At 42.5% G+C, this 11,829-nt stretch overlaps 2 protein-coding genes across 3 annotated transcripts; both read left to right on the plus strand.

The window, feature by feature from the left end:
* Positions 1 to 346: 346 nt before the first annotated feature.
* smtnl1 (smoothelin-like 1) lies at positions 347 to 5,931 on the plus strand. Of its 2 annotated transcripts, none has more exons than XM_084041024.1 (6): positions 347 to 635; positions 1,850 to 1,963; positions 3,119 to 3,834; positions 3,961 to 4,075; positions 4,852 to 5,003; positions 5,129 to 5,931. In XM_084041024.1, the coding sequence occupies exons 2-6, from the start codon at positions 1,877 to 1,879 to the stop codon at positions 5,532 to 5,534; spliced, it is 1,476 nt and encodes a 491-aa protein (XP_083897150.1). In that variant the 5' UTR covers positions 347 to 635; positions 1,850 to 1,876; the 3' UTR covers positions 5,535 to 5,931. The 2 variants fall into 2 exon arrangements, with proteins under 2 accessions (XP_083897150.1, XP_083897151.1); XM_084041025.1 differs by lacking the exon at positions 347 to 635 and adding an exon at positions 2,433 to 2,463 and having other exon boundaries at positions 1,571 to 1,963.
* Positions 5,932 to 6,499: 568 nt separating this feature from the next.
* LOC311065548 (uncharacterized protein) lies at positions 6,500 to 10,390 on the plus strand. Its single transcript, XM_084085937.1, has 4 exons — positions 6,500 to 6,816; positions 7,830 to 7,930; positions 8,026 to 8,101; positions 8,232 to 10,390. The coding sequence occupies exons 1-4, from the start codon at positions 6,531 to 6,533 to the stop codon at positions 9,056 to 9,058; spliced, it is 1,290 nt and encodes a 429-aa protein (XP_083942063.1). The 5' UTR covers positions 6,500 to 6,530; the 3' UTR covers positions 9,059 to 10,390.
* The last annotated feature ends 1,439 nt before the right edge of the window (positions 10,391 to 11,829 follow it).

An 11,829-nucleotide genomic window follows, 5' to 3' on the forward strand; every position in this document is an offset into this window, starting at 1 on the left:
GAGCAGAGAAGAGAAGAGACACATTATGGGTGGGGGGAAAGAGCGGGCGGCAGGAGTAGATAATGACAGGGCAAGAGAGAGAGGGAAGAAAGATAGCTGTTTATTTTTAAAACCATCTGTTTTGTGTTGAATGAGTAGATTCACTGTTCAGCTGGGGCATTGAGTTGGGAGGATTGAGATTGAGAGGGGACATGTGGTAGGTCAGGATATCCAAATCAGCAGGGAGTATATTTTCAAAGCTGTTTGGGCATTCTAGTATATTTACCCAGGAAGGGGGGGGGGGGGGTGCACACACAGAGAGATAAGAAGTGTGACAGATATGAGATAGATACGAGAGAGGGGAAAAAGCAATGAAAGGTAGAAGACAAATAGAGAGATGTGACATTTTTAATTGAGTGACTCACTGGAGACATTTTTATACATCACTGGTAACACTGCACTGAGAGAGCCAGGGAAACAGTGAGGAAAGTGCAACAAACAAGACAGGAGAGAGAGAGGGGGGGAGAGAGAGAGAGAGAGAGAGAGAGAGAGAGAGAGAGAGAGAGAGAGAGAGAGAGAGAGAGAGAGAGAGAGAGAGAGAGAGAGAGAGAGCAGTGACCCCAAAGGACTTTGGAGAGCTGCAAACTTCATCAAAGGTAAGGGCTTCTCCATCTGTTCAACTAAGTGTGTGTGTGTGTGTGTGTGTGTGTGTGTGTGTGTGTGTGTGTGTGTGTGTGTGTGTGTGTGTGTGTGTGTGTGTGTGTGTGTGTGTGTGTGTGTGTGTGTGTGTGTGTGTGTGTGTGTGTGTGTGTGTGTGTGTGTGTGTGTGTGTGTGTGTGTGTGTGTGTGTGTGTGTGGAGACAACAAATGCTGGAAATCAACAGGATGCCTATCGAGGGCATTCATTTGAGCACCCAATTGTGCAATTGTTTTTAATAAATAGTTAAGTTATTTGAGTCTTTACCTTATTGTTAACATATTTATTATGAGTTTTTTTGTGTATTGTTGTAACTGCTGTAACTGCTGCCCTTCTTGGCCAGGTCTCTCTTTAAAAGACATCTTAATCTCAATATAACTAAAAATAAAGACAAATAAAAACAACAACAACAAAAGAAAATGTAGTCAATTATAATCTCATGCTGGCTCCTAGGCTTATTAAACCGATACTGTACTATAGTTTAACACGTCAATAATAGTCAATGACCCATAAATTGAAGGTCTATAATCAAACATTATGCATTCATGTACTCTTTTTTTATTTATAAATTGAGTATATTTTATATTGGTGTACGGTCGCTCAGCTTAGCTAATAGAAAAAGTCAAAGGGGTTGATTGCCTACTATGTGAATGTGAGTAAAGACACCTACGACTGCACGCACATGTCCATGTGTATGTGTACACTCGCGTTTCCACAGCAGATGCAGCTGTCTGGGCCTACTGGATTGTGCCTGTGTCACTGGGGCTCTATTTTTGGATACTGTGTTGTTCGGAAGGTCAGATAAAGTAGCTATAGGAATCTTCACAAAGCGGGGGATGGGGTTGGGGCGGGGTGTGAAGGGGCTAGCTGGGTACCCACTGTCCAACACATGCACTTGCCAGACATGCAGTACTGACAGGCAGAGAGAGACAGAGATAGAGACAGAGAGAGACAGACAGACAGACAGACACAGAGACGAAAGCAGAGATACAGAAGAACTAATACCATAGTACTGAAAAGGAGTGTGAGAGAGACAGTAAACAGCAATGGTCAGATTGAACCATTAATGACTGAATGAAAACTTCCCAGACGGGACAGAAGGCAGAACTGAAAGCTCCTAGTAAGACAGTGATAGAACTACAGGAGTGATTAGATATCTGATCCTGTGGGCAGTTGAACAGACAGAACGTTGTGAGGATCATGGAGGGAGAATCGTCTAATCTGCAGCCTTCTGGTTCTATGGAAACAACCAGTCAAACTGATGACAACAACAACAACAATAACCAGGTACGTGTGTGTGTGTGTGTGTGTGTGTGTGCGTGTGTGTGTGTGTGTGTGTGCGTGTGTGTGTGTGTGTGTGCGTGCGTGCGTGCGTGCGTGCGTGCGTGCGTGCGTGCGTGCGTGCGTGCGTGCGTGTGTGTGTGTGTGTGTGTGTGTGCATGTGCGTGCGTGTGTGCGTGTGAGCGTGTGCACGTGTGTGTGTGCACGTGTGTGTGAGTGAGTGAGTGAGTGAGTGAGTGAGAGTGTGTTTACATGCACAAACAAAACGTTTTCCAAAGCGCAAAACCTGCAGTGTTTCATGTTGCATTTCTAATCCATGAGGAAGCTGTACATGTATTTGTGGGACTGGCAGGTGTTTGGCAAATGGAACAGGAGTAATGATCATGCCTGCATGAGCTACGCTACACCTGTTCTTGCGCCAAATCTTCATTAAGAAATGTCTCACAAATGCTGACAGTACAGTTTCCTTTTCCAGCTGGTGAGGCGCTACTCTGTGACATGACCTGGTATGTGACCTGCACTGTCCCGTTTCAAGCAATCATAGCCAATGGAAAGTCACCAGTATAAAATAATCTGCAGTAGTGCATTGTGTGTACACATTTTTTTATTAAAGGATACATTATAAAGGGCAGCCAAACAATTCAAAACAAACAATGTAGGACATAAGAGAATTCACACTACAAAGACCAACATTATATAATAGCTATTTTTAATTTACAGTACACTATACTGTTGTTAATTTAAAAGATGTGTTTTTCTTTGCTCTATTTGAAAACACTGGAGTGATGTTAATCTTTATTGCATGTTTAGAGGACATTTGGGAGACAAAAGGTATGCGTTTTCCACCTGCAGGTCCATGCATGTCCTTACCGTCCGAAAGTGAGATGCTCAAAAATATCTACTGGAACATTATTACATTGTATCGTAAAGCACTACATTGTCCCTGGAATGAACTGAAGTGACAAGGTTTAACACCTCTGGTTACATACTGAAATTCCACTGTTATTTATTTCTCATCTCAAGGAATAGGGTTATTGTGAAATAAACAGTTGAGACTCTTAACTTTATACTTTACACTACTATACATGTCTTTGAACGTTTTGATAAGAAATACAACCAACAACTAAACTCTTGTTGTATGGTATGTTGCTTGTCCTCCAGACAGAGGTCCCAGGAACAAAGGAGTGTGATGCCCAGGAGACAGAAGCCTCCGTGAGGGAGCTAGTGGAAGACCAGGAGGTGGAAGGGTTGGAGGAAAGAAGTGGGGATGCAACAATCGAAAAGCAGGTAAACGAGGCCATCGTCAGCGAAATGGACACGCCTCAGACGACACTGAAAGATCCTGAAGATGATGTCAAAGTGGCTGGGAAAGATAAAGACAGGGCGTCAACCGATGTAGGCGCCGGAGTTTGTCAATCAGCAAATGGCGAGAAGGAGGTGGAGGAAGAGAAGATGGAAAAGGCAGAGGATAAAAATAGCAGAGAGGCAGAGGAGGTTGAGAATGGCAAAAGCGAACCAACAGACATGAATGAGGAGGACAAAGAGAAGGAGGGCAGAGGGGAGGAAAAGTCAGACACAGGTGAGGCAGAGGAGAAGCAAAAGGCTGATGAGAAAGACACAAAGGCAAAATCATCAAAGGGTGCAGAGAACAAGAGAAAACAGGCCAAAGAAAAAGAGTGTGCTGGTGGTATAGAAGGGAAGGACAAGGGGAAGAGCAAGGAGCTGGAGAAGCAAGGGAAGACAAAAAGAAAGACCGGCACTAATGCTCCATCCCCCTCCGTACCTCTTGCCGTGTCACGGCCGAGGACCTCTGCCCGCTCTGCTCGAGCTTCCACTAGAAATGACATCATGGCCAAGTTCCAGCAAGGTGCACCGGAGTAAGTCAAAACATACATAATGGGCCATGGTGACATCATTTTATACTATTACTTTGCTTTTTGATTTATAATATTACATTTGCTAAGCTGTTACATGAGAAGTTATGGAGTGTTTTGACGTTTTAGGACACCACTACCCCGCAACTTCAAAGTTCAGAGGTCAGCTATGGCTGTGGCCAATGGAGCATCAATCAAACAGAAGATACTGAATTGGTGCCGCAACAAGACACACAACTATGAGGTGAGATCAGCAGGGCCATGTTGTGTTAGCAGGAATATTCCGCCCGGAATTCGAACCCTAGTCTCTCGTGAGGAAAGCCATCATCTTAACCACTAGCCTCAAGGGGAATTCCCCTTTCGCCGGGGGAGATATTAGGTTTGTGGTCATCAGGCAGAGGCTCTGAACCACTGCTACATAAATATTTTTCACTAATGTTAACTTGTGAAGTGTGTTAGTGTTATATCTTAGGAGCTGACCTGTTAGGGTTGACCTCAATCTGTTTGACCTCATCTGACCTGTATGTATCTGTTTGAAGTATCTGTACTATACTGTACTGCGCTGATTCACTCTCATCTGCGTAAGCATACAGATATGCTTATGACACAATGGTCAATGCTTTATCTGGACACTATATGCTCAGTGATGCAGGATGCAACTGTTGGAGTACCACTCCCAACTCCACTACACTATAGAACATCATGTTTTATTGGGCACTTAATATCGTCCATATCTGTTATTACTCTTATCTACTGGTCAGGCAATGTGACCAGTACTATATATCCTCTGTGTTTAATGAACTTTAGAATTAGTCATGTGATATTGTCCGGTTTCGTGTTGTTGTCTGAGCTCGCTGCTAGGTTACAGAGGAATACTGCATCTGAATCATCACTCACAGCCCTTAATATAGGAATAGAATTACAACTTGCGATCGACTACATTCAAAACAATTTGTGTTTAAATAACTGTCTTGCTTTGACTCTTAAGATCTTTAATTTCTCATTCCACTGAAATCTTAGGGCATCAACATAGACAACTTCTCATCGTCCTGGTGTGATGGGATGGCATTCTGCGCGCTTATCCATCGTTTTTTCCCAGATGCCTTTGACTACTCTACCTTGAAACCAGAGGAGAGGGAGAAGAACTTCAGCCTGGCCTTCAGTACCGCAGAGTATGCAACACTCTCTTTCCTTCACTCAGTGACTCTGAAACCAAATCATTTTAGGTCCCATCATGTCCCCTCAATTCTCACCTGTTCTTTCATCTAAAAGATTCTGATTCATATCTCTCCCTTAGGTCTCTGGCTGACTGCTGCCCCCTGCTGGATGTGTCAGATATGATCTTGATGGGCAACAGACCCGACCCTATGTGTGTCTTCACCTATGTCCAGTCCCTCTGCCAGACCCTCTCCAAAATAGAGAAGGTTAGGAAGGATAAAGAAAAGGAGGAGGAAAAGGACACAGCAGTCGAGAAAGGAGAAGAGCTGGCACAGGAAGCAGAGGAGGCATCACTGCAGAAGGAGGAGGGAGAAGCTGTCGAAATTGCAGTGATAGATAGCCCAGGAAGGGAGAAAGAGGGGGAGGGGGAGGATGTGGGGGCAGAGAGAGAGGGAGACATATCAAGCAGTGCTGCGATACAAGCAGGTGAAGAGAATGAACAAAAGGGGGGAGATGGAGGAGTGTGTGTTGGAGCAGAGGCCTAGACAAAATAAAGGCAACAGACAAAGACATGAAAAGACCAAAGTTATAAAGGACTGTTAATTAAGCTACTTCAGAGACTAGTCTTATAGTTTGGTACGGTACCAGAGGAGTGCTTTGGTTTCTGAGCAAGACACTTGAGTGAAACACATCAAGTGTACTGTAGCTTTTAATGTAGACTGTATGGAATTAGATGGGAAATCTGATCGTGTGCACTATAATTTGTACAGTGCAGTGTGTTCAATATGCCGTGATTGTATCCATTCACTCTTGTTGAGTATGTTTGTTTTCAGCACATAAAGATCTTTATCCACTTCTTGCGTGGTGCTAGTGAATGAAAACATTTATCATGTAATGATGAATGATGATGAATGATGAAATTAAAACTGACAATATTCCTTGTATTGTTTCCTTCCTTCCTTCAAGTAAAACATCAACTATATTTGGATTTAAGGCGTGTGTGTGTGTGTGTGTGTGTGTGTGTGTGTGTGTGTGTGTGTGTGTGTGTGTGTGTGTGTGTGTGTGTGTGTGTGATTGATTGAATACCCCCCCCCCCCCCCCCCCCCCCCCCCACACTACCCAGAATGAGCAGTCAGGTGGGCATGCAAACACAGTAGCCTACTCAGGTTGTATGTACCTGGCGGAGATCTTATTATTAGTTATTACATCCTTAAAATGTTGTTTAAACAAACAAACAGACAGCCAGCCAGCCAGACAGACAGACAGACAGACAGACAGACAGACAGATAAATAGAAAGATAGATAAACACAATATTTTCTACAGACACTGACAGACAGAAAGAAAGAAAGAAAGAAAGAAAGAAAGAAAGAAAGAAAGAAAGAAAGATGAACATGCGAGCACTTTCTAGGGATTACGGTAGTACGCGTCACCGGAAAAGCCATTGTGTGGCTTCTCTACGGGGAGGTAACCAACCGACGCTGTTGTATCGCGTTTCCTTCCAGTCCTCCACATACTACTCAACAAAAAAAAGACAACAAACATGTCTCCCACTGCCTTAGAGACTCAACTGCTGTCCATAATGGACGTACTCGCGAAAGCGGCAGTGGGCGAAATCAGCCAACTCTTCTCCGAGAGCTCGGCGGCCATGCGCCATCAGATCTCCCAGAGCCTGAAAGAGAACGAAGCGCTGAGGATGAGGATGAAGGTAATGAGGAGTGAAATGTTCTCTCTGCGGCTTCAAACCAGGAACAACGTCGCACGGCCGCCAAGTCGCTTCTCCTTGGCAAGAGCAAACATCCCTAAACCACGGACTAGACTAGTGGCAGGTAATGGTTCATGGAAAGTCCGTGTGACAAAGTGGCCACGACCACGTGCGTAAGATAACTGTTTAAAGGCCATAAGAGTGGCGTTATAAACACGTAACCAGTGTTGCCTGATCTTGCGAGAGAAATAAGCAACTGTGTCCATGAAAACAAGCCTAAAAGAAGCGACTATTTTGGCTATTTGATCTACAACAAGCTACAAGATATACAAGGTTGCAATTGTGAGCTTGTAGATCTGCTATTTTCAAAAGAATCTTTGGGGAAAAGTGAAAATCACAAATCTGGTATGGGGTCCCTGGCACAAACATTTCAGATGGGGATACACAGACAAATACATGTTAATTTGGGGGTCCTTGACATGAAAATGTTTGAGAACCACTGTATTAAACAACCTTAGGAAGAAAGCCCAAATAAGCAACTACACTTGTTTAGAAACAAGCCCCAAAAACAGCAACCACCAATATTTATAAGCAACTTCACAGAAAAACAAGCCCAAAGTCGCTTATCATAAGCAGACATGGCAACTCTGCATGTAACACACCTGGAATAACAAGATTATTCCCGGCTAACTAATGGATTTACATATAATTTAGCTTTCCATGCTATTAAATTCATTGTTTTTTGTATTATCTTTAATGCTTTTTTTTTACTTCGCACATTTCATTTTATTTTGTAAAAAACTTTGTGAAGCTTGTTTTGGAAAGGTTCTATATGAATACAGGTTATTGTTATTACTACTAGCCTACTACTACTATTAGACCAGTGGTTCTCAAACTTTAAAATGTCAAGGGACCCCCCTTAACGGGTCCATTTGGTTACATTTGTATACTGTCAGAGTTATAGACTTGTACGGGTCCATTTAGAACCCCCTAACGGAACCCTGAGTCCCTGGACCCCACTTTGAGAACCACTGTACTAGACCAACCCTTATAATAAACCCAGGTTTATATCTACCACAACACTACTGGAGGTCTTTACTCTCAAACTCATATTTTCTCTCCCTCCACTAATGTCAGCTCCTGTACAGCCACCAGTGGCTCAAAAAGTTGTCGGAAATGATGCTGCTATTACAATTCCTTCAGAAATTGAGACTTCCAGTGTTTCCACGGGAATGGAGGTAAGCATACATATTGCATAAAATATGTGGTTCAGCAAATATCTTGATAATGTGATTTTCAGATTTTATGTTTATGCACTGTGCATATGTGTCAGTCTGTTGCAGGGGAGGCACCAGATGTGATTTTGATTAAGGATGAAGAGGACATTGGAGCATGCAGGAAAGCTGCAGGTGAGGCAAATACTGCTTTAAAGAAAAATGGCTGTTTGCCAAACAAAATCCAGACCAGTAGAATTGAACAAATGCAGCTGATGTTATGTTGACAAAATGTGATCCATGGTGTCATTTTTCTTTGGCACAGATCAAGATACCTTTGGGAATCACAGCATGCACGGTGGTGTTGCCATGGGGACTTCAGATTTAGATGCCCCTGGCTCCTCCCTCATGTCAGGTCAGCGTGAAGAGATGCGTATTGTGAGCGTCCATGGTCGAGGGGAGGGGCCTCTGGTAGAGGACAGCGACACACTCTTCACTGCCTCAGAGCTACAGGCTCTTACATCTCTTTCCCCTGATCACTCCATCAACCATGATAATCTCCTGAGTTTTAGTGGCGGTGCTGCGGAGAGACCCCCAATAAGAGGGACAGAGGATAACAGTCTGGGGCCAGCAAGAGACGGTCAACTAGAAAGAAGTCGCTTAAACCAGACAGTCACAACGGCAAAGATACTTTCAATAAACACAACAGTGACCGTTGATAATAAAGGGGGTCACTCCAGTCACATCAGTCAGTATCCCCAACACCAGCAACAACAGAACCACAACTTTGCTCACACCGCCAATAAATCCCTGGATTGTAGCTTCTGTGGGGAGCGTTTTTTCAGCCGCGAGGACCTGATTGTACATCGAGCGAGCCACACTGGAGAGTCACCAGTTCTTTGTGGCCTGTGCGGCAAGTCATTTGTCAACAAGACTACATTGAGCATCCACATGCGCATACATACTGGAGAGAAACCATATGTTTGCCCTCAGTGTGGTAGGCGTTTCACACAGAACGGAAGCCTGAAGATCCACCTGCGGACTCACTCTGGGGAGAAACCGTATACCTGCTCTCGATGCAGTGCCAGCTTCAACAACCCCAGCAACTTGCGCAGACACATGATCACGCACACCACCAATGGGATACTCTGACATTCTATTTAGACAGTGGTTAAATGGTTCAAGTATTATGTCATGTTGAATTTTGCTCTACTGGCAACCTCACTAATGAAGAACCTCATTCATTTGAGTTTCAGATGGCTGGCAAGTGGTTGAAACAAATTAAGTAGTATGTGTAATAAGGATAGCTGGTAGACATCAAACCTAATCTGGCATCTACCTAAATAACATACTTATCATCTGTAAACAACATACTGTACATCTATATTCAAGAAGGAGGAGGAGATATTAAATGGTAGGAAATTATATGGTGTCTGAAGAGGTGGGTCTTCAGACAGCAGTGGAAGATGGGGGTGAGACTCTGTAGTCCTGACTGATTCCACAGCCTTGTACCAGGAGGGAGAAGAGTCTAGGCTACTTGGATCTTTGGCCAGTTTGTCATAAGGAAGGGAGGGAAAGAGATAGATGGGGAAAGGGTGTAGGATAATATCCTCCATATAGACAAAGGGGTGGCATTCCCATGGCAGCCTAGTCGGTAATCACTAGTGTTTTCAATTAGATGCAAGCAGATAATAATTAGTAAGTAATCTTTATTTATATGGTACCTGTCTTAATGGCTTCCGAAGTTCTTTACAACAACAACAAAACACAAATCAAAATAAATGCAATAGAAGATACAGAGAAACGTAAAACAGATAAAAACTGGAAAAAAATACATATATATAAAAAACTCATAGTCCATTCAAGTCAATTGTATCTATATAGTAGCACCAAATCATTCTAACCCTTACATGTAGAGCAGGTCAAGACAACCATTTCCCCATCAGCAAGCCCTTGGCAAAGGTGACAAGGAAAAACTCCCCTTTAACTGCTATCTGCGTTGACCGTATTGGGTTGATAGAGAAGGCAATTATATTCATAGATTACATCACACACAGGAAAAGTCAGGGATAAGCTTTTTTTTTAAAGTCTGTTAGACGTTTTCTTAACCACTTTCAACCTAATATTTTCACATGCACTGTCACTCACTGATTAGTGATTACTAGATACAGATGAAACCTCTGATGTTGTCATCCTGGCCACCGAAGGTTTGGTGCGATTGAAATGTAGACTATGGCTAATAGTGTGGTGTACTTTTAACAGAATAAGATAATTATTCTGCAATTTTGTGCATTTTGCAGTTCTATATCCATGTCCTTTCATAATCTGTGTTTTTATAATTATGAGATTTTTTACCTTCCCCTTCTTAATCTAGGTATTCTTTCACATTTGCAAAAATTGTCTTTTTGAGTTCCTTCTTGTTAAAATTTACAATATATATAACTTCATAAAAATAAAAATATGCTGGGACTGAGGTGCAATGAAGTGGGTCACCCTCTGAAGTCTTTTCCAGTATGCAGTGCACATGCACCTCTAACAGCTCTAGAGGGTAGCATTGCTTCTGCTTACGGTGATTTTTGTGATTCAGCTGTGACTTCACTCTCAGACATTGCAGGGGACTCTTCAGGAAATTGGGGGAATTCCTGGCATTGTTCCTCCCCCCATTGTTTATCTGGGCTCTGTTTGTTTTTTATTTCACCCCAAATATTGAAAGTAAGTAACGTATAGACAATTTAGATGATAATGACATTTCATTTAATTGTTATATCAAACCGTGAATATAAATTATGTGCTCAGTCGTCTCAGACAGCCTACTAAGAATGTGACATTCACAGTGCAAATAGAAACAAAATAACTCTGTATCCGTTATGTTATGTAGTCACAACAAGTAGTCTAATGCATATTACGGTCATCAGTGGGTTTATATGTTTATATGCAGTTATTAGAGCTGAATGCCATGCCAGGATGCTCATGAATTGCGGCTTCATTCTCAAGCAATCAATGTAATGACATCACTGTGTATTTGTAGGAGGGCGACGGTGTACATTATGGGGTCACACAATTGTATCCGCCAACTTAATTTATCTTATTTATTCAAGCGAATTTATAAAACAGTCTTCACTATAGGTCAATATATGATGATAAACCTTTATTTCCCCACAGGAATCAACAGTTTGATGTATGGAGTGTGCCATAGTGGCACCAGTGAAAATAAAACACAGTAAAGATAAGAACCAAACCAGGGTAAATAAGAATTTACAAAAAATACTGAGCGGATGGCCCTGGCTATCTGCTATAGATCTCTGAACGAGTAAACGAATGAACATATGCATCAATCAAGGTTAAATAATGGTTTATCAATATGTTATCTTAAGATAAAACGTGTTTCACACTCCAACTGACAGTCTTTGTTGTGCTGCTTGATAACTGAGAAGAATGGACGCCCCGCAACTAGAGACACACCTGTATGAGAAGCGAGGAATTTTACTTGCGCCGCAATTACGGTAAATTTCAGTCTGACCCGCCCTCTCTTTCAACGTTGCCATGTCCTGCTTATTATAAGCTACTTTTGGGCTTGTTTTTCTGTAAAGTTGTTTGTAAACAAATATTGGTAGTTGCGGCCGGTTTGCCATTTTTTTAGCTTGTTTCTAAACTGTAGATGCTTATTTGCTTACATGTTTTCTAATGTTGTTGAAACCAGTGTTTCAAACATTGTCATGTCAAGAAGGACCCCCAAATTGATGTATTTGTCTGCAGACCACCCCATCTGATTTGTTTTATCCAGGGACCCCCATACAAGATTTGTGTTGTTAAAATGGAGGGGGGAATCCACTTTTTCTTCAATATAAATGTTATATTCAAATAGCAGATCTACAAGCATCGCGGCGCGTTGTGAGCTTGTGGATCGGCTATTTTCAAATAGC

Source organism: Gymnoscopelus microlampas, assembly GCF_963454915.1.
Source record: "Gymnoscopelus microlampas genome assembly, chromosome: 18".
In the NCBI taxonomy this organism is placed as follows: domain Eukaryota; kingdom Metazoa; phylum Chordata; class Actinopteri; order Myctophiformes; family Myctophidae; genus Gymnoscopelus; species Gymnoscopelus microlampas.